At 44.5% G+C, this 23,316-nt stretch overlaps 1 protein-coding gene and 1 long non-coding RNA gene across 2 annotated transcripts in view; both read left to right on the top strand.

Annotated features, from left to right (window-relative positions):
- LOC144806202 (uncharacterized) overlaps positions 1–9,811 on the top strand; it is a 51,374-nt gene extending 41,563 nt beyond the window's left edge. Inside the window, exon 3 of the long non-coding RNA XR_013605724.1 lies at positions 9,029–9,811. This is a non-coding gene — a long non-coding RNA (uncharacterized LOC144806202). The remainder of the gene's footprint in view (positions 1–9,028) is intronic.
- A 1-nt stretch (position 9,812) lies between these two features.
- On the top strand, positions 9,813–17,806 carry LOC144806200 (uncharacterized). The gene has a single exon (XM_078672613.1). The coding sequence runs from the start codon at positions 10,412–10,414 to the stop codon at positions 11,447–11,449; it is 1,038 nt and encodes a 345-aa protein (XP_078528739.1). The 5' UTR covers positions 9,813–10,411; the 3' UTR covers positions 11,450–17,806.
- The last annotated feature ends 5,510 nt before the right edge of the window (positions 17,807–23,316 follow it).

The raw sequence follows: 23,316 nt of genomic DNA, 5'->3' as shown, positions 1-23,316 counted from the left end.
GATCAGGATGATCCACTGTTGCAATTACTGTCCGCAGGCAGATCTCCAGGGGCTACGCAAGTACCTTAGCCTCAAAATTAAGCAGGATGATAGGTTTATAAGACCCACACTCAGTTGCTGGTTCGTCCTTTTTTGGGCTGACCACCACCTCAGACGCTCTTTGGTCCTCTGGGAGACACCCTTCTTTTCAGGCAGTCTGAAACTTCCTCTGGAGGCACTCCCTGGTTTTATCCATCATGCTTTTATATAATTCTAAGGGTAGCTCATCAGGCCCCGTCGCTTGCCCTGTTTGCAAGGTTCTTATTGTCTTATTTATTTTGTCTACTGTCAGGTCTTGGTCTAGTGTGTCTCGGTCCTCATTCGTTAGCATTGGCAGGGTCAGGTCTTTCTGATAGATACATCTGCCGTGTGGATTCCTCACCTTGTGAATACCCCTTGCGTCAGCAACATTCGGAAGTTCTTTTTGTAGCCTCGCGCCGACGTGGACTAGGACGTCATAGAGACACGACCTCGCTCGCGACTCTGCTGACGTCACCGACGCCTACAATAGGCCCACGCCGGCGTGATGACATCAGTTCCCTTTTTTCCGCGTCGTCGACGCTAACGGTTTCGGGATACTCTGTAGCTATTTAGTATATTGTTACTTTATTTCTTCGATTCTCCATTCTCTAACCTTTTGCTTCCGTTGTCATGTCGACAAAGAAGACAGGGTTTAAACCTTGTAGAGAATGTGGGAAGATGATGTCTGTTACGGACCCCCACCAAGACTGCATCAGGTGCTTGAGTTCGGATCACGACGTTGATGGATGTTCTTTGTGCCAGAAGATGAATCCGAAGGCTCTTCGTGAAAGGGAGTCTAAGCTTCTTGTGGCCAAGCTTAAGGCGAGTAAAGTTAAAAGATCCTCGAAGCACTCGAAGAGGTCGAAGTCGAGATCCAGGTCGAGGTCTCGAGAGGCGTCGGCCTCGAAGTCTTCGTCTGATCACGCTTCCGGTTCTCGTAAGAAGCATAAGAAAAGGAGGCATGAATCCCGACATCATTCAGGTGATAAGTCTGGTTCTAGATCGAAGTCTCCCAAGAGGATGAAATTGAAGGTAATTCCTCCGCAAGTGTCGGATCAAGAAGGTGAGGCTTCGCCTTCAGAGTCGATGGTCCATTCTCCGACTCCGGTTCCGGATCCGACACCGGCTCCATCTCCGACTCCGTCTCCGGCTCCAAGTGACATCAATGGAGTTCCTGTTGAGGAAGAGGTTTCGAATCCTGTTGAGGAAGCAGATTCAAACTTACCTCGAGATCGACCTGAGCATCCACCATTTCCGACTCCAGGTCAGGACCCCTCTGCATTTTTAAACGCGATGTATGGTGTCTTCTCGAGATCGTGGTACCCCTCTGGTGCACCTTCGGGTCCCATGGGTCCAATGGCATTCAATTTGGGTGTTATGCTCATATGCTCCGGCACCCTTTATGCCATACATGCCAGCCCCGACTCCGCTGTGGCAGTACCAAGCTCCACCGAGGTCGGCGCCGGTATCGACGCCGGCTCGGCCGAAGTCGACGACTCCGGTTCCGGCGTCACCGACTCCTGTTAATTCTATGGGGCAGCCTTCCAAGCCCTCGGATTCGATTCCGAAGTCGGCTCCGACGTCGTCGAATTCGACGTTGCATTCGACTGCGCTTCGTGTCAAAATGAGATCTCGGTGAGAAGCTCAACGTCTTCTTGATGAACAGAGGGTTGATGAATCTTCTTCTGAAGTGGAGGAGGGCGAGCTGGATGGGAGTTGTTTTGAAGACCTGGCAGAGGCGAGTGGTCTCGAATTTTCTCCGGAGTGGTCTTTGCCTTCAGGGCCTGATGCACCCTCCAAGGATGTGCAGCCATATCATGTTGTCATGAAGAAGGCAGCAGGACTTTTGGGTTTGACCTTGCCCACTGTCGAATTTAAGTCGAATTTACTGACTGAGGTTCTTCATTCTCCAAGCTCGGCAGTGGAGCCTATACTTCCATTTAATGATGCTTTAAAAGATCCCATTATGGAGGTATGGAAAATACCTTTTTCTGCTCCTGCAGTTTCAAAAAGTGTGGCTAGGAGGTATAGAGTGGCTCCTGAGGATCCTGTTTTTTTGTCTTCACATCCTTCTCCTGAGAGTTTGGTTATTCAGGCTGCTTGTTCTAAAAAATCAGTGGGTGCTTTTCCACAGGTGCCTGGCGACAAAGAGGCCAAGAAACAGGACCAAATTGCAAAAAAGACTTTCTCTTCGGCTAGTATGGCGTTGAAGTCTTCTAATGCCACTTGCCTTATGGGCAGATATATTCATGCTCTTATGGACTCTATGCGTTCATTAATCCCTTAGGTCCCTGAGGATAGCAGAAAAGACTTTGAGGAAGCCTTGTCTGATTCTCAAGCGGCAGCCCGTCAGGTCATCCAAAGTGGGCTTGATACTACGGATTCTGTGGCAAGGATCATGGGCACGGCGGTTGCCACAAGGCGTTCAGCCTGGTTGAAGTCGTCTGATTTTTCAGCTGATGTGCAGTCGGCTTTGTTGGATTTGCCTTTCGATGGTGAGGGGCTCTTTGGAAAGAAAGCAGACACGGCCTTGGAGAGATTCAAGGACAGCAGGGCAAGTGCTAGATCTCTTGGCCTTCAGGTCAGAGGTTCTACAAATAGGAAGTTCAGAGGGTTTGGTCGCTCTTCCTTTTGTTCATATGGACAAGGTCGGCAGCAGCAACAGCAGCAGCAGAATACCTTGTATAGGTCATACAGGGGAAAGCAGAGAGCACGTCCTCGAGGACGTCAAGCCTCTTCCTCCTCTACTTCCTCCAACCCCCCAGCCACAGAGAAGCAGCCCTAGATCCTCCATTCAGGATCATGTAGGCCCAGTGGGGGGTCGGCTTACCCACTTTCTACGGGATTGGGAATCGGTTACATCAGATCTTTGGGTTCTCAATCTCGTAGAAACTGGGTATGCCCTTCCCTTTCGGGAATTCCCTCCCAATTACCCTCCTTGCCAGGGGTATTGCTCAAAGGAACATCTGTTACTCCTCCAGGAGGAAGTCCAAACTCTATTGAGAAAAGGTGCGATAGAGGTGGTCACAGAGCAGGAAAGGGGTCAGGGATGCTACTCCCGGTATTTCCTGATTCCCAAGAAAGATGGTCGTCTTCGTCGAATCCTGGATCTCAGGATCTTGAATTTTTATCTGAAGCAGGAGAAATTCAAGATGCTCACCCTTGCTCAGGTTCTTCAGGCTCTGCTGGAAGAAGACTGGATGGTGTCCCTCGACTTGCAGGATGCGTATTTTCATATTCCAATCCTGAAGTCGCACAGGAGGTATCTCCGTTTTACGGTGGGATCGCAGCACTACCAGTTTGCGGTCCTTCCGTTTGGTCTTACTACTGCGCCTCGAGTCTTCACCAAGGTGATGGCAGTGGTGGCGGCGCATCTCAGAAGGTCAGGGATTCCTGTATTCCCGTATCTGGACGACTGGCTGATCAAAGCAGAGTCGTCAGGGACTGTGCTACTTCATCTGCAGGAGACAACCCAGTTGTTGTACAGGTTGGGTTTTTCGATAAATGTACCCAAATCTCACCTGGTGCCCTCCCAGCGCAACCTGTTCATAGGTGCTGTACTGGACACAACTGTATGTCGTGCATTCCCTCCTCCTCAAAGGATTCGCGACATACAGGAAATGATTCCTTTGTTTTACAATGGAGCGGTCGTTCCAGTCCTGAAGGTCCTTCGCCTGCTCGGTCTGATGGCTTCTTGCATTCTGTTGGTCAACCATGCACGCTGGCACATGAGGGCAATCCAGTGGTGCCTCCGCAGGCAGTGGTATCAGCACAACGGAAAACTCAGGGAGTCAGTGAGGATCTCCAGAGAAGCTGCGGCGGATCTGTCCTGGTGGGGCGTGGAAGGCAATCTGTCTCAAGGAAAGCCTTTCCAGCTGCCTCCATCGGTGGCCACAGTGATAACGGATGCATCCACTCTAGGGTGGGGTGCTCATCTGGGGGATCTGGAGGTCAAGGGTCTTTGGTCTCCAGAGGAAAGGTTGCTTCATATCAACCTTCTAGAATTGCGGGCGATTCGTTTAGCGCTCAAGGCCTTCCTCCCTTCCCTTTGCGGTCGTTCGGTCCAAGTCCTGACAGACAATACGACCGCGATGTGGTACATCAACAAACAGGGAGGAGTGGGGTCGCAGTGTCTCTGCAGAGAGGCTCTGCGCCTCTGGTCCTGGGTTCAGGACCATCAGATTTGTATGATGGCGAATCATCTGGCCGGAGTTCTGAACGTGCGTGCAGACAGTCTCAGTCGGCAGTTCTCTGCCGACCACGAGTGGAGGCTTCACCCGGAGGTGGTTCACAACATCTTTCAGATGTGGGGAACTCCTCGGGTGGATCTGTTCGCCACTCGCGAGAATGCTCACTGCCTGTCGTTCTGCAGTCTCCAGTTTCCGATGCAAGGAGCTTTGGGGGACGCGTTTCAGTTGAGTTGGGGAAATCAGTTCCTTTACGCGTTTCCTCCCATACCCTTGATTCCTCGGGTTCTGAGGAAGATTCGCCAGGACCGGGCCCAAGTCATATTGGTCGCCCCGGACTGGCCAAGAAGGGTGTGGTATACAGATCTTCACCTCTCCTCTCACCCGCCGCTCCGTCTCCCTCTCAGGGCAGACCTCCTCTCTCAGATGGAGGGGCAGGTTCTACACCCCCACCTCCAGACATTGCACCTTCATGCCTGGAGATTGAACGGGGCAACCTGAATTCCTTTTCCCTCCCGCCTGACGTTGTGGATGTCATCTTGTCAGCCAGGCGTGACTCCACTAAGTCCATCTATTCTTATAGATGGTCCAAATTTGTCACGTGGTGTGGGGAAAAGTCTATTGACCCGGTGACAGCCCATTTGTCTGATGTTCTCCAGTTTGCCCTTTCTCTGGCGCAGCAGGGGCTTGCTGTTGCCACAGTGAAGGGTTATCTTTCTGCGCTGTCGGCTTTTCTCTGCTTGCCTGACCAGCCATCTCTTTTTAAGTCTCCTGTGGTCTTAAGATTTTTGAAGGGCCTCACAAATAGGTTCCCTCCTTCTCCTTTTATTGTGCCTCAGTGGGACTTAAATCTTGTTTTGACTTTTTTGATGGTTGCTCCCTTTGAGCCTCTTCACAAATGTCCCATGAGACTTTTAACCTTTAAAACAGTCTTCCTTGTTGCAATACCCTCGGCAAGGAGGGTAAGTGAGCTTCAAGCTCTTAGTTTCAAGCCCCCTTTCTTGACCATTCATGCTGATCGAATGGTCCTTAGGACCAGGGCTGCTTTTCTTCCAAAGGTGGTTACTCCTTTTCATCTGGGTCAGTCCATTACCCTACCTACCTTCTATCCTCCCCCTCACCCTTCTAAGAAGGAAGAGAGACTGCACCGTCTGGACCCTAAGAGGGCGGTGTCCTTTTACTTGGAGAGATCCAAGGACTTTCGTTTGGAAGACTAACTCTTCATTGGCTTTGCTGGCTGCAAGAAAGGAAGAGCGGTCCATAAAAGAACCTTGTCAAGATGGATCGTCCTCTGCATTAAGATCTGCTACTCTTTGGCCGGTAAGGAACCACCAGAGGGTATAAGGGCTCAATCTACAAGGGCTAAGTCTTCGACCTCTGCATTGGCTAGAGGTGTGCCTGTAGAGGATATTTGTAGAGCGGCAACTTGGTCTTCCCTCCACACTTTCGCGAAGCATTACTGCTTGGATACCGAAGTGAGGAGGGACGGTCATTTTGCACGCTCTGTCCTTCAGGATTTCCTGGTATAGAGGAGTGGACACCCTCCTCCGGGAGTGGGGACTGCTGTGGGACTCTATTCACAAGGTGAGGAATCCACACTGCAGATGTATCTATCAGAAAAACAAGTTACTTACCTTCGGTAACGCTTTTTCTGGTAGATACAATATCTGCCTGTGGATTCCTCACATGCCCGCCCGCCTCCCCGTTGTCCACTCTTCTATACCAGTGTTACTGTAATGTAATGTATATATATTTTGCTGTCATGGAAATGTTTCTATAGCTTTCCTGCTTTTGCTTTACACTGTGTGTTTTGCCTTTGCTATTGTGTACTGTGTATACTGTATGCATTTCTACTGTCATTGGTCCGTCCGTGTGCCTCGATGGCACGGAAAAAAGGGCGGAACTGATGTCATCACGCCGGCGTGGGCCTATTGTAGGCGTCGGTGACGTCAGCGGAGTCGCGAGCGAGGTCGTGTCTCTATGACGTCCTAGTCCACGTCGGCGCGAGGCTACAAAAAGAACTTCCGAATGTTGCTGACGCAAGGGGTATTCACAATGTGAGGAATCCACAGGCAGATATTGTATCTACCAGAAAAAGCGTTACCGAAGGTAAGTAACTTGTTCTTCAGGAAGTCTCTCCCAGTATTTCCTTCCCCTTGTTGTAAGTGTCCTCAAGGATCACTGGCTTGAATTCATCCTATAGCATGCAAGCTGATTCAACAGGCCGCCCGTTCTCCTTAAAATAGAAGTCTGCTCCATCTCTCATACGAGCTTTGAACGTCTTGTCTTATAAATATCATGGATCAACCCTTGGGGGTAGGATGAAGTCCACAACCGGACCATCGAGTTGCACCTTCCCCAGCGAATGGTCTGAGATTCCCCCTGCTATGTGTGTAGCGGCACTAAAATCAACTTTATGGACAGTCTGGGTGAAAAGATAGTGCAGGCATGCCAGATTAGCATTGTTGTAAGCATCTTACCCTTTCACAAGATGAGTCAGTCTTGTCTGGGTCTTTTTCCTGTTTCCCGGCACTTGAATGGCACGTCCGAACACTCGAGAGAGCAGTGACCCACCAGCAGGCTTTTGTGGAGTGCTTTTGCCCTGGGTGTAGGGCTGCATTCAGTAGGGCACCCACTCTGTCTTTTCTTTGCAGTTGCCCGAAGATCAGCAGTCCCAAGGTAGCAGTCACACCTGGCCTGTCGGTAAGTGCAGCCCTCTGGAGGCCCGACCGTCAGCAATTGAGCCCACACTGTGGCCAGCTGGACCACAGGCGTAAGCTCAGACAGGGTGCTCGACACTGGGGTAGTTGTAGTCCCTCATGGGCCTCTGACACAGAGTAGTCAAAAACTCAGCAGCTAAAAGCCCAACACAGGCTCTCCAGGAAGCCAGTAGATTCCGACCCTGTTGTATTAGGAATTTGGCAAATGCAACCTTGAACGGGCTTGTTGGCAGCACACAATCGTCCAACTGGGCCTCAACAATCACGTTGTCGTAGAGTTTTATTTTCTGCCTTTAACTGTTGGGAAAGTCTTGGCGGGGGGGGTCCCTCAGACTAGCTGGTCCTGCTGGATCGCTTTCCGGCCCGCCCTACAAATACCGGGGAGGTGTAAGACCTTGCTTCTTCCAGGACCGCCTTGTCCTCCTATTGGATAGTCCAACTCCCTTCCCTTTCTTACCAGACAGGCAGACTTCTAGGCAGACTTCTAGGCTCTTCAGGACAGGTACATAGCTTCTCCATTAAGTAATTCAGCCTGCAGGTGATGTCCCTTCAACTTAGATAGACTGTCAGGCTGACACCATCCCTGGTGGCACAGCAGGCACCTGAGTACTTTGTAGAGCATATTATTCCTTGGTACCAGAGGACTTTGAACTAGGGTATAAAAGAGGGATAGATGGTCCCACTTGTATACACACCTGGCAGGCAGGAGATGCATTTTAATCTGTCGCACTCTCACATTGCATTTATGCTACGCACACCAACACCCTAAACACACACTTGATGTTAGCGCAAAGTCTGGGCACAGGCATAGAAATGGAGCATTACATGGGTGTGTCAGTAGGAAGCCACTCCACTGACCATGATGCAAAGATCCCATCAGGCTATTGATCCTTACAACAGGGTGCATTGATACCACCGCTCTAGCTGTTAAACCCATGACAGTCCTCTGCCTTAAATAAGGGCACACTTGGTGTGACCCTCCAGGTCAAAGGACCGGTCCGTGACCTATCATAACCCCTTGTTAGAAGTTGCACAGTACTGGAGTGACAGGAAAATCTCATGTAAATTTCTTTTTTTTTTCTTTGTGGTAGTTTTACCCCAGTAACGTGTAGTTACTAGTTTGACGCCATGGACTGGGGAGTTGCCACGAGGAACAGATTCTTCTGCCTGTCAAACCACATACCATTCACTATTTCATAGTGTTTTTCTGCTTTTATTTACCACTTGTTTTAAGCAGGTGGTATATATATGCATGTGGTTGGTTGGGGGGCAGATTGGTGAAGTAGGGGAGGGATTGGTGAAGCAGGGGAGGGAAGGGGAAAGCATTTTCTAACAGAGGGAAGAATTGTGTGTTTTCCCCAGTTAGTAAAAAAAACAGCATAAGTCTTGGCTGCTTCTGCTGCACCCAGAGTCTTGTGCCTCTTTTCAGTCTAATTTTTCTGTCTGGAAAAAAATGGTGTCCTGTTTTTCTGCACCCAGTAAATCCAGGTGCAGAAAAACCTAACAACTGATAATCAGGTGGAATAAAATGAACACATGAAAGTACGCCTTCATTTCATTGCCCTTGATTCACACTCTGGACCATAGTTGAGGGATTGGTCTAGGCATAGTCCTCGTAATACACAATAGATTTGCGTGCGGCAGAGGCCAGAGCACTAAAGTCAGGATACCAGATACAAGTAGGTGGTAACTCAGGGCAGGGGAAAACGCCTGTTGTCCATGGGGAAATTCCCATCCCAGAAATCTACATTAAAAATTAATTAATAGTATTCTTTTTAAATAGCTGTTTGGTGCCAGGGCATATGACTTTATTTTCTGCCTTTGGGATTCTATGTTACAAGTCCATAGGGTACATGTATCCTTTGTGAGCTTCATAAAATGTTGGACATTCTGCAATTCCTCACTCCTACATCCAAGTACTCTCAGGCTACCATTCTACACTCTGCTCTGTCAGAAGAACAGCTCAACATTTTCAAAATTCTGCAATTCTGCATTGATATGGCTTGTAAATTATTTTTGGGGAAATTTACATGTATTAACTGTTTAATTTTAATACTATAGGTGATTGAAATTACGGACGAAGAAAGCAAGATTTAGCACCAGCCAACTGAATGTTAGTGCCATAAGAAGGATTATTTTGAAAAACTGAAGGACATCCATCATTCTAAGTTTAAACAATTTCCAAAATCTAGGTGTGGCGAGGAAGTGGGAGCGGAGGAAAGTACTATACCTGTAAGTGAAGTCTCTAATTTTGCATTTCATTAACCCAGAGCAAAGTCATATCTGTCCACACAGCATCAGAAATAATGCCAGAAAGACCAATCACAACATCCTCATCTGAAATATTATCAGAAAGACAAATTGCAGCAGCATGACAGAATAACGTTCATCTATAGCACAAATGATCTAAAGCATCATGTAATTCCAGAGCGGAAGCACACACTGCATAAAAGAAAGATATAACAAAAGGTTTCTCCTGCAAACCATCAAAGAAAAGACACTGAAAGAAGACTTCGAAGCGGACACGTTAACAACCAAACGATTGGAAAATCACCTTTGTTCAACAACCGTTTTTAACCAGTTACACAAGTTGGAGACTATCTGCCTCTGGATATTACACCTCGACCCACTCTGCTCACTCTGGCGAAAACCTTAAAAATTCACCACTTTATTGTGTTCATGACCATCTCAGATTGTTTCCTTTTTATTGTGTACTGTTCTGTAATTCTATGTAAATCGCCTCAACTTTATCTGTCGTGCAGGAGTGATATGTAAAAACTGATTAAATGAGCACCTTTGCGCTATAGCTAATGTAGATAAATCCTCGTCTTTAGAACTACAAACCTTAACCTTACACCAAACATAGAAAGGGTAAAACGAACTGATGTTCTGTGACTGGTGAGCCACAACAGTACTGTGCATGTTCGTATTCCCTCAGTTACTGACATTAGGCCAGTGCAAAAAGGCAATTCTCATGTTTAATCATTAAATATCAGACTAGCACCTTTTCACTGCATTGCAAAGAACCTATACAAATAGATTTGAGAAAAACTTCAGTCACAAAATAAGTTGCTGCCGGTGAGGCTATAACCAAAAGACTATTATCTGCTTAAAACATTTCGACAGATGTTACAGGGCTGCTTCTAGACATATTTTGCTCAATTCAAGTGTTAAGAAGATTACACACAATTTCTTTTAGAGATAAATGCTGAACATTATCTAAACAAGCCCGACCCTAAAATCGGGTTCACTCTTACCGTGGCATATAAGCAAGAGACAACTAAATGTAACTCTAGGAATACACTTTATAAAAACACGGGCTGTGAGAACAAACTGAGTGTTCAAACCCGCCTCAATCAAAGCAAAATAACCCAAGTTGCGCAAAAATGTTACCTGTGCCAAAAAAGATTCAGCCATAAATCTCATCTCACTGAATTTGAGAGAATGCACACTGGAAAAAACCTCTCTCAGGGCTCAGTGTGCCAAAAAAGTTTCAGCCGGAAATCTTATCTCACTAAGCATATGAGAATCCACACTGGGAAAAAACCTTATCAGTGCTCTGAATGCCACAAAAGGTTTAGTATCAAACCGAGTCTATATCGACATGCTTTAACCCACTCTGTGGAAAAACCTTATCAGTGCTCTGAATGCCAGAAATATTTCAGTGACAAAAGACGACTTACTATACATACAAGGACCCACACTGGGGAAAAACCTTATCAGTGCACGGATTGCCAGAAATGTTTCATTGACAAAAACAGTCTCACTCGGCATAGAGGAACCCACACTGGAGAGAAACCTTATCAGTGCACGGATTGCCAGAAATGTTTCATTGACAAAAACAGTCTCACTCATCATATAAGAATCCATACTGGGGAAAAACCTTATCAGTGCTCTGAATGCCCAAAAAATGTCCACGTTAAATCACTTCTAACTGCACATGTGCGATTCCACACTGGGGAAAAACCTTACCAGTGCTCTGAATGCCACAAAAGGTTTAGTATCAAACCGAGTCTATATCGACATGCATTAACCCACTCTGTGGAAAAACATTATCAGTGCTCTGAATGCCAGAAATATTTCAGTGACAAAAGACGACTTACTATACATACAAGGACCCACACTGGGGAAAAACCTTATCAGTGCACGGATTGCCAGAAATGTTTCATTGACAAAAACAGTCTCACTCGGCATAGAAGAACCCACACTGGAGAGAAACCTTATCAGTGCACGGATTGCCAGAAATGTTTCATTGACAAAAACAGTCTCACTCATCATATAAGAATCCATACTGGGGAAAAACCTTATCAGTGCTCTGAATGCCCAAAAGATTTCAGACTTAAATCACTTCTAACTGCACATATGCAATTCCATACTGGGGAAAAACCTTACCAGTGCTCTGAATGCCAGAAATGTTTCCGTGACAAAAGCAAACTCACTAAACATACAAGGACCCACACTGGGGAAAAACCTTATCAGTGAACTGAATGCGAAAAATGTTTCAGTAAAAAATTCAATCTCACTCAGCATATAAGAACCCACACTGGGGAAAAAGCTTATCAGTGCTCTGAATGCCACAAATGTTTCAGTCAAAAAATCAATCTCACTAAGCATTTAAGCACCCACACTGGGGAAAAACCTTATCCGTGCTCTGAATGCCAGAAATGTTTCATTCTAAAAAGCAGCCTCACTCAGCATGTAAGAACCCACACTGGGGAAAAACCTTATCAGTGCTCTGAATGCCAGATATGTTTCAGTGACAAAAGCAGTCTCACTAAGCATGTAAGAACCCACACTGGGGAAAAACCTTATCAGTGCTCTGAATGCCACAAATGTTTCAGTGACAAAAGCAGTCTCACTAAGCATATAAGAACCCACACTGGGGAAAAACCTTATCAGTGCTCTGAATGCCATAAATGTTTCCGTGAAAGAACGGCTCTCGCTAAGCATATAAGCATCCACAGAGAAAAACTTTATCAGTGCTCCGAATGCCAAAGGTGTTTCAGCCAAAAATATCAACTCAATTGTCATGTCAGAATCCACCCTGGAGAAAAAAAATTATCAGTGCTCTAAATGTCATAAAAGATTCAGAGGTAGAGATGGTTACAAGCGCCATAAGAGACACACAATCAAAATAATTCAGTGCTCCAAGTGCCGGAAAAGCATAAATTTTAAACGCAATCTCACTCTACATGAGCAGACGCACACAGGGGAAAAACATCACCAATGCTCTGAATGCCAGAAATTCCTGTTTGATAGGCACAGCCTCACCAACCATAAGCGACTCCCTACTGATGAAAACCTTATGAGTGCTCTGAATGCCAGAAAAGCTGCAGAGAAAAACGCTATCTCACCATGAGAAACTCCACACTGTAGAAAATTCTTATGTCATAAAAGGTTGAATCTGAAAGACAGTGTTATGCTTCATGAGAGATCCCACTCTGGGGAAAAACCTTATGAGTGCTCGAAATGCAAGCAAAGTTTTGGTTACAAATTACTTCTCACTTGTCATGAGCGAACTCACATGGGCGAAAAAAACCTTATGTGTGTTCTGAATGTCAGATAAGGTTTAGTCTTGAATTCAATGTCATTTCACATGAGAGAATTCACACTGGACTAAAGCCTTATACAGAAGGGGAAAGCCAGAAAAGTTATACTCAGAAAGGAGACCTTACTAAACATGAGAAATGCATCCACACCAGGTGAAAAGTAAGGCGTATCCTGAGTTGTAAAAAAGCTTCTAACAACCTGATTTTACATGAGAGAGCACATATTGAAGTTGCAATAGGATTCATCAAGAAACTCTTGCAGGATAGCTTAGGCTGCCCGCATGCAACCTCCAAAGAAATTTCAGGCCTTGAAGTTTTTTTAATTGCAACAAAATCCACAATTTGAGTATCTGAAAGTTACAAAACTCTCAAGGTCTTTACTTTACACAGAGAAGTGTTAGTGCTTGCAAAAATCAACTAATTGCCAAAAAAATCACAATATTAATGTCTTAAATTTTACTCCACCCAAAAGGCTTCTACTCACCCTTGTTTCTTAACATATGACTGATATCTATATTTTCATGATAAGATTAAGCATAGGTAGAGTTCCTCAATGAAGAAATCCCGCAGAGTGCCAAAAAAACTCTGGCGCTCTACTCGGAGTTCCGCGAGCAGCGGAGTGCGTTAGGGTCATGCCCTTCTTGGTGATTTTGATCCAGGGGTGTTTGTCCCGCCCTGTAAAAATAATCGCGAAAGGCACCATGTGCAGCACAAGAGGGTGCAGTTGCTTCTAATCGAGCTGCAGCTTTGCCAATGTGAAGGAAGGTTTCTCAATGCGAGTGGTTGTGACCTGCCGAGCCCACTTGCATTGAGAAATCCGACGACCAACTTTGAGAAATCTCGCCAGGAGGTTGATTTTGCTCGCTAACTAGACCTTGGCGAGCGCGAGCAAGGCAAAAATCTCATCAGGTGGTGGATTTTCCTTGCTCCAGGACATGACGTTAAAGAGTGTGAGCATTGAAAAAAACCTTGCTACGCTCCATGGAGCAGAGTTTTTAGGAACTCTACGAGCTCCGCTGAGTTCACCACCCAGAATTAGATAATATACAACAGCAGGAAAACATAACAAACCAGTTCATTGCCTTCGGTAACGCTCTTTCTGGTGGATACTCCTTTACCTGCAGATTCCTTACCGTGTGAATATTCCCCACACACCAGACTGGATCCTCAAACTTTAAAGCAGTCCTGCTGCATGCAGTAGGAGACATCATGCAGCTCAGTGTCGACATCATTCTGCTCTAGAAGTGACAAGCGTAGACGCATAGAAGCACTTCCCATGCGCACTGTGTACAACTACAGAGGCCTATGAGTTCATTATCTCACAGGTCTGTATCACATATGCAGGCCCTGGACAGATATTAATTCACAATTTTTATCATGATTAGAATTCAGATGAGGCCTTTTCATTTCCAAAAATTCTAATTGTATTCTCATCAGCAAGTGTATATATAAAGTGTTGAGTGATGACTGCGCAGTGCTCAAGATGAAAGTGATATGATGATAAAACCGTCCGATCCACATTTTGTACACAGAAATAGGGCTGTAAATACTTTTGTACAATACAAGTTAAGCAAAGGCTATTCTTAGAAGACATAATTTATATGAAATAGTCCCTGTATAGTTAATATTTTGACCGCTCCAGTTAATTACCATGGTCTCATCAGGATGGTAGATCGCCGTCTCTCCAAAATGCTTCTCAACTATATTCAATACAACCCAGTAAGTATTCTTCTGTATCTTGGGGCAGCGTACCTGGGAGGAAGTCAAATTCAACTAAGCAGTTCCAGCGCCCGTTCGTCGGACCATACAACTACAGCCGGTGAATCCTTGGCTCGCTGTCAAACAAGTTCAAGTGTGACACTTCCTAATGAGACCATCGTCATTGACTGCCTTGTCTGTGAGAAGCTGCACCAGCCCTCCTGTGATGGTGGGCCAGAAGACCTTCACCGCTAAGTAAAATGCTCGCCACTCCAACAGCTTGATGTGGAGTTGGGTCTCTGCCGCTGACGAGGGTTCCCTAATCTATGTCTCCCATATGGCCTTCCCATCCCAGAAGTGATACATCCATCGCCACTGTTACGCCTGGGTGGAATAGGGAGATGGGTCTGCCACTGGCACAATCTAATTCATTGTTGGATACTGCCCACAATAGGGCGAGTCAGTGTCTGGCAGGACACAAAGATTTTTTGCAGCTGCTCCAGTTGTATCGGCAGGTCACGCAGTGGCATGATGTCCTGGACGTTGCCTTTATGTGCCATGGCCATGAAAGAACTGGGAGACCTGCTGGGTTTGCAGCAGGGTCTGGCGCTGGTAGTGTTGAAAAACTCTACTGTAGCCAAAAGGGGACGAGATTTGTGATGAATTTGCATGGCGGAGGGAGACAAGCAGTCAGGAGGCGTACTGATTGTGTACCCCCCACCTGACAGGATCGTGACACACCCCAACCACCTGCAGGGGAAACGTGCCACCTCATCTCATAGCTGCCAGGCGCTTCACTATGTCAGCAGACTGGTGGTTTACAACTGTGCCTATGTTGGGGCACCACATGTTTTTTCCAGCATAATCTGGTGTACTCCCCCTGTGTGGGATGACAGCACCCACCGAAGACTGCACCTTTGTGTAGTCTGGGACAGTGCACCTTCCATGTAATTCTGAACTAGGTTTTTAAATATGGTACATTTTCTGTGCCTATTTAATTCAGGTATACAAAGAATGTGGTACTACTTGTATACAAGGGTAGGAGAAGGAAGAATGAAGTTCTAAGGTGGCGGAAATGTTTTTGTCAAAGTGCTTTATTCCCTAAACACCCTCCCGTACCCTGAACATAATGAGATTACGTAGATAACACCTCTGCGTGCCTAATGCTGCCATTTGTATTTCAAGACCAGTGATTAATGTGGCTTTATCAAGTTCAAAGCCATTAGGCGTTCCCGACCTGTCTGATCGAGCTGCATTTGTACATAGGCCTCCCTATATTATGAGATTTATTCCTGCTTCAGTCTTTAATTGCGATGAATACTTTAATACCCAGGCATGAAGTCATCGTCGAGCTGTTTAATTAATCCATCTGTCTTGCCACCTCTTCCCCTCTGCATCCTTAACCAGTGGCCTAGCCAGTGTGCCCTGGGTCCCAAGGTAAGAAAGGAAATGTGACCCCTGCCCTCTGTTTTGACTGTGGAAAACAGCAATAATCATTGTTCTGTGGGCCCCTCAGGCCTCTGTTTGAACTGTGACAAATAGCAGTTATCAGGGTTCAGTGGGCCTTTAAGGTATCTGGGACCTGGTGCCATCGCACCTGCTGCACCAATGGGAAGCTATGCCCCTGCCCTTATCAGCTTCTATTCTAGCCCAACTGGAGAACCGAAGCAGCCAAGTACTGATCTGGCCATATCTGCAGGCATGCAGCCGCCTCTTCCACTGAAGGGATTTAAGTCGCATGAAAGCAGCATGCGGGAAACAACCATTTTTTTTAACCTGAATCCGTTTAAAACCAGGGACGAAAAACGGTTCATCGTCATCCCTTGCTTATCAGAAGGGTAAAATAGATTCCGCTAACATTACAGTGTACAACATAAAAAATGTGATTCTGTGTACGAATTAGAACTAGCATGCATATAGAAAGGGGAGCCTTTGGCCAAAATAGCTATTTTTCCTACCCATACTTTTAACACAGCTTATACAAAAAATGCTAATTACATTGTCATCCGGAAATGGTCATTAGCGCCTACTCATAAGCAAATGCCACTTAGAAATGTCTTTCACTTCAAGCTTTCAAAAGTAAATTGATTTAAAAGCAGTATTGCCTTTTTTGACATTATGTACTTTTACCAAAAGAGCATCAATTTTATATGGCACATCATAGAAAAAAGGAGTTGTTTATATATACTAAACCTCCAGAAACGTTTGATTAACCAGTTATAAAGTCACGTCTAGCTTAGTTAGTTTATAGTCTTCTTTTTTTTAAACTTAAACAGGAAAGCAGCTAAAGCAGTCTCTGGACATAAAATAGGATGTAATCATAATCTTTAGATACATTTTCTGAGTTTCAGTAACAATGTGTGTCTTCTGGGTTTACTCCAAACCACTATAATAAACATATTCAAAGATTTTAGATTTGATCTTTTTGCACTGGTTTCTATTGCAGACAATAATCTAGATTTAGACCCAGGATCAATTCCACCCATGGCTTTTAAAATCTATTTATCAATGATCTCTATTAGTGTTATCGCAACTAAAACGGTACTAGAACTGATCTGAGAGATGGACCTTCAAGTATTATGCTCAGTCAATTTATTGAACAAACTATGGAGTTAAAATCTGAATAGATTAGATCTACAAGCATTGCCTGACCACTGTATTTTATATCAATAGATTAGTTATCAGCACATTTTCTCTAAGTACAATTCAGTCATCTTCTATTTTTCGGTGAGCTCGTGCTGGGTCTGTTAGAACTCTTTCAAAAATATGACATTTAAATGTCCAAAAAATCAAGAATTCTAGTTTCAAGCCTGGTCAAACCTTAATGAATGCTACACCAAAATATGCCCTTGTGTTCCTACATTTTATTGTGCACCATGATTCAGAAATGGCATGTTTTTGCTTTCGGAGGTAAAATTCTAAATATATTTATTGTTGTTGCCAGCCGAAACATTATCACTAATTGGGAAGATAACAACAAGTGGTCTTGTGATGCTTGCTGGAATGGGAAGTGTTTAATCAAAAAGTGGATAGAATTCAAGTTTAGGAGACAATTTTACAAAAGTGTATGGATGTTGTATATATTTCAAATTGTTGATCTCCAAAATGGCCTAAATCAATAAATTGAATTGAAGGAATTCAAGTTTATCATTTGAATCCTATTGTTGGAAAAGATGTGATTTTGAACCCCATGAGGTGGTTTCTTTCCAGAAAGCATTCAGGTTGTAATCATGAGTCAAATAATGCTTAGGAGGATACAATATTCAAATTGAATTCTAATTACATATGAAATGTTCATTGTTCAATATATTTCTCTTAGTATTTTAATGTAAGGCATTTTTATGCCTAAGCAAAATAATTAGTATTTGTTTTTCTATATGTAGGAAGCATTACATTAATGAAATCACTGTATCCTACCTTCTTTGTTTCCTTTCCTGTTCTTTATGAACGTTTCTATTGTTGAACTTTAAAGATTGCCCGAAATTAGGAAATGTGCTCTACATAACTTTGCTGTGTTACATTATGTTGATTTTTATGTACAACTATCGTCTCTTATGTGTATGGCAACTGATGTTCTGTTTTGCTTTAATAATCAGCTTATGTTTATTATGTTTTATTATTCAATAAAATGTTTCAAACACAACAAATGGTAGTTGATATGTATTTACAACTGCAGCATTTTTATTGTATGGGCACTTTCAAAGGGGCCAAAGATATGGTCTGCGGGTTGACGGAGTACCACATTGGCATCAGCAGGGAGAGGTTTGGGCAGGTGATTGGGGATACATGTAAACTTGGAAGTAGGGGGAACAACGCATATACATTGTGTGGACTGTGACTCCTGAAGTTATTGTGAGGGATACCATGCTACCGTGTAAATGAATTATTGATTATTAGCAACAAACTTTATTCGGTTTTATAAAAGAAAACCATACATAAAATGATAAAACATTTTCCAAGTTACAGATTGACAAATATAATATGTACAAGTTAATCAAAACACAAGATAAAAATTCATGAATTACAGTACAGAAGTTAATCGCAGCTTGACCTGAGTCTAACAGCGACCCGTAAAAAGTTAAGCGTATTCAAAACAGTGTCATTAGAGCAGTTATTAAAAGATAAGAGCTGGTCTCACCCTCCTAAAACCCGCTTTTTTGAGAATGGGAATAATAAATAACTTTCTAGGGACAGCATAAAAACTACAAAACCTTAAAAAGTGCATCATGTCCTGAGGAGACTCACCGTTGCAGCCACAGGGCATGAGGCACTGGCCTCTGTGAGAGCCACGAGGGTGTGCCAAGAGGTAATGGAAGAGGTTGAGCCGAAACAGGGTCAATAGATCATGGATGCTTTTAAGCCCTAGAAGATAAGGTTCGCTGGTTGGTCCGGTTTTTAACCGCATGCGTGCGGGCGGAATTCCGCTGGCACGCTGAGAATCTGTAAAGCCCTTTATTCATGACGAGCTGGGCTCGTCATGAGCGTGCGAGGAGGCTACCTCATGACGAGCCCAGCTCGTCATGAGCGTCGAAGGGGTTAACACGATGTACATACGCACACTAGGCTTACACAGCTCATTTCCCTCTCTTTCACAGCAGCTCATTCTTAAAAAACACTCTTTGACCAGAGAAAGGTCCCTCTTACATATGCACTCAGGTTTAGCAAATAGTTTCTACCTACCCTGGAGAGACCAACTCTTATATACTGGAGCCATCGGATGCTTGAGACATGGTCAAGTGAAAGTCATTCCCGTAGGACATCTTTGCAAGTGTATTTTCTTAACCCCTTGGCTGCGGAGCATATTCCCCTGCTGTGCTGGTGGAGTGGAGGGGCGCGCACAGTGCCCCGGTGCTCATGACGAGCTCAGCTCGTCATAAGCCACGGTTCTTGTGTGCTCATGACGAGCTGAGCTTGTCACGGCCATGCCCGTTTCAATAGAACGCTCAGCACAGCAGGGGAATAATTCCCGCGTGTGAGCATTCTAACGGCCGTGACGAGCTCAGCTCGTCATGAGCACATGGGAACCGAGGCTCATGACGAGCTGCGCTTGTCATGAGCATGGGAGGGGTTAATAAGACCAAATATTAAGCCACAAAGACAGGGGACGGAAAGCCAGTACATCTGAGAGGAAAGAAATCCCCAACTCTTCGTGCACAACATAAAATGGGTTGCTTTGTGGGACAGAAAGGGCACGTCGCAGGAAAGAGTTTTCAGCACTTTGCACTGCCCCTACCGCAATGTGACCGCATATCTCACTCCCATAACTAACCTTTGAGATATATTTGGCTTCATATATCTTCAAAAGAGCCCCTATTGGCTTCCCTTCCACTCTGCTGGCAAAGTTAAGAACAGCTGCTAAAGCTTTCACTATATCCCCTTTCTTGCAAGTCAGCAAAGGGGCACCAACTCAAGGAATGAATCGTTACATAACTCCTAAATAGGAGAAAACATTGGTCTTCGGTATTGACGAAAGGTGAACTGCTTAGCTTTACGAGGTCCCACCTGCAAAAATGAATGAATTGGAATGATTAAACAAAAGGTTCAAGTCCTTCATAAAAAGGGCAAAAGAATTAAGAAGAAGTTGTAGGCCCCTAGTTGTCCTCGCCCAAGGACTGCGTCGTCCGCGTAAAGGAGGACTGGCAGGCTACGCTTGCCTACCTGGGGACAATCAGCATTTGTGCTTTGCAACATCTACATGAAGTCATTACCGGTACTGATCATTAAATTTCACCTCACGTGCTATAACTATGCCGACGACACACAAATACTCCAACTGGAACACGCCAAAGACATTGGAAAATCCCCAATTTTCAGTTGTCTCAGAGCTGTGGATCAGTGGATGACTTGGAGCCATCTCAAATTGAATGCTTTCAAAATGGAAATACGCAAATGTGGCGATTGGAAACATTATGACCCGCTTGCCGCCTGGCCTGATGAACTGGGATCACCGCCTAAAGTATCGAAGAAAGTTAGAAACCTCGGAATGACCATGGACTCCAAGCTATCAAAGAATGCCCAAGTGGACAAACTAGCAAGATCAAGCTTTCTCACTATAACAACACTGCAACAAATTTTCCCTCATTTGGGATTTTCACACAAGGTCCAAGCTACGATCTCCCTTGTTCTGTCCAAACTCGATTACTCCAATAGCCTCTACCACGGATCACATTTAACGACCATGAAAAGACTACAACGGATTCAGAGCTCGGCTGCCAAACTACTCTTGCATATCAAACCGGGAGACCACATCTCACCTGCCTTGAAAGCCCTGCATTGGTTACCGGTTGCCAGAAGATCCACATTCAAGCTACTTTTTATCACCCACAAAGCACTACATGGAATGGGACCGCTCTTCAACAGGAATAAAATCACCAAACACATTCAACAAAGGAACCTCTGCTCTAAAGGGGCATCTTGCCTCAAAATCTTAAGATACCAGAAAACATATGGGTGGCTCATCCTTCTCTGTTCAAGCAGCCAAACTATGGAACTCTTTACCCCCCAACATAAGATCCACTGACAACCACCGTATCTTCAGAAAACTACTCAAGAATTGGCTCTTCCCCACAAGAGCACCATACACAAACAGACATTTACAGCATATCTCACTGTAAATAAGCATTTATTTCACCATAGATATGTACCTATCTTTGTGTATTGCTTTGTATGGACATGTACAATAATTATGTTGTTAATAATGAAATGTAAATATGATCTTTGGTCTACATGTACTTGCTTCCATTGTGCATCTATGTACCTTCCATGTTCTTGGATCTGTGTGTTATTTACTTTTCTCCTGAAAAAGCATATCCAATGCACTACCCTATTTCTCATCCTGTCCCTCTATCAATATCTTTAATTTACACATACTTACCTCCTTTATGCATCTATATACTTTTAATGTACTTATGGATCTATACATTTATCACTTTCTTCTAATTTAGTATTTCCAATGTACTACCCTATTTCTCAGCATATACCTCTCTCAATATATCTTCTAGCCCAACTATCTGTCTCATCTCGACTACTATTTCCAATGCGCTACCCTATCTCTCACCCTATACTGCTATCAATATATTCTCTACATCCATTCTCTCGTTTATACCAAACCCCATACCACTACTATGAGCCCCAAAATAACCCTTTCTAGAATCTCTCCTACTCTACCCCTCCCTGCATCATCTGACATCTTTTACTATACCGATCCCCAAAGCAAACCTTTCTAAACTCTTTCCTCTGACTCTTCCCCTCCAAAACCCTTTTACTCATCCAAAAGCCCCCTCCTATTGCTATGACTTAAAAAAGAAATCCTTGACTATCCCACCACTGTCCTTTTCAATCAAAATAACAGACTAACATGTTCACTTCTCAAATTCCATATTCCACTGTACTAATTCACCACTAATCCTTTATGGGTTCCTGAGTAGCGTGCTACTTGCCAATGAAGCGTTTCAACACCCCATCAGGGTTAAAAACGCTATATAAATGCAAACCTTTTTTTCCTTTTATACTCCTCCCCAACCCTTCTCAATCCAAATAGCTGACTAACATATCCACCACTCAAATTAATTTCCTGTTTCACCATACTAATTCAACACTAATCCTTATGGGTTCCGGAGTAGCATCCTACTCCCCAAAAAAGCACTTCAAAATCCCATCAGGGGTAGCAAGCGCTATATAAATACAAACCTCTTTCCCTCTTCTATCCCGCTGCCTACCCTTCTCTATCCAAATAAATGACTGACATATCCACCACTCAAATTAATTTCATGTTTCACCATACTAATTCAATGCTAATCCTTATGGGTACCAGAGTAGTGTGCTACTCGCCAAAAAAGCGCTTTAAATCCCCATTAGGGGTAGCAAGCGCTATATAAATTCAAACCTCTTTCCCTCTTCTATCCCCCCACCTACCCTCCTCTATCCAAATAACTGAATAATGAATGCACCACTCAAATTACTTCATATTTCACTATACTAATGTTCAACACTAATCCTTTATGGGTTCCAGAATAGCGTGCTAGTCGCCAGAAAAGCGCTTCAACACCCATCAGGGGTAACAGGCGCTAAATGAATGCAAACCTTTCTTCCCCTTCTATCCCTCCACTATCCTTCTCACTCCTGTTGCAGGGATTCTGCTCAGACACAGCACTGTGCACAGAGACCGAGAACATCAGTGAATTGTGGTGTACCAAAAAACTCACCTCATTACCTAGAACCCCTAACCGACTAGCATCAGTGTCACATTAGCTCTTCGTCCTACAGCAAAGTAACCAATGATTAGACAACCCAGAACAGGCGACTTAGGTTACTCTCAGGAATGGTGCGAATCAAGAACACTCTTTTGTTTGTTATTCTCATACCAGACCACAACATGGGTAAAAAAGAGACACTGTAAAGTTTAAAATGTTTATTTTAACAACGTGCTCGAAGATGCAGTATTTTTGCGAGCATAATCAGGGATATGATTAAAAGTAATACAAGCAGCATTGTTACAATTCCATAAAACACAAAAGGGGAAATCATATTATAATGATGGTGGGAACAGGTCCTATAGTGCCTTGTATGCCACACCCCCTAGTGAGGAACTATGTTTTATAAAATAAAGAAGGTCTCTTAGGCTTGTGTGTGGGACCCCATACCTCCAAGTATTTCAAATCACGTATGCAGTGTTCACGTTTTTATTTTCACTCACCGACCTTGCCGTGATTGCATGCCCCACTTCCCAGCAGCCTACCACTTCCTTTCGGACTTTTTCAAGCAGACAAGGGACCTGCTGACCCTAAACCCAGTACCCCTGCACACAGACATACACACTGCTCAAACAACCACACACTCACACACGAAAGCATAGCATGTATCCCAAACAAACCACTTCTGCACAGACAGAGCACGCGCAAGCACACAGTACATCCTTTTTCTATTCTCGCACAGAACACAGGTTTAGACACTCAGAGATGACGTACAGCTCTTTCTCTCTTAGACACACAAAGCACAAAGGCACTTTGGCTCAACCCCTCAAGTACGCTATATGCGCACACTTATCTTCCCTCTCCCAGCACTCTGCATCGTATCTGCTCCCATAAGATAGAGGACAAAAGC

The sequence above is a fragment of the Lissotriton helveticus genome, assembly GCF_964261635.1.
Source record: "Lissotriton helveticus chromosome 1_1 unlocalized genomic scaffold, aLisHel1.1 SUPER_1_unloc_53, whole genome shotgun sequence".
Lineage (NCBI taxonomy): Eukaryota > Metazoa > Chordata > Amphibia > Caudata > Salamandridae > Lissotriton > Lissotriton helveticus.
Note: the sequence above shows the minus strand (reverse complement) of the source record. Positions and strands in the feature narration are given on the sequence as shown.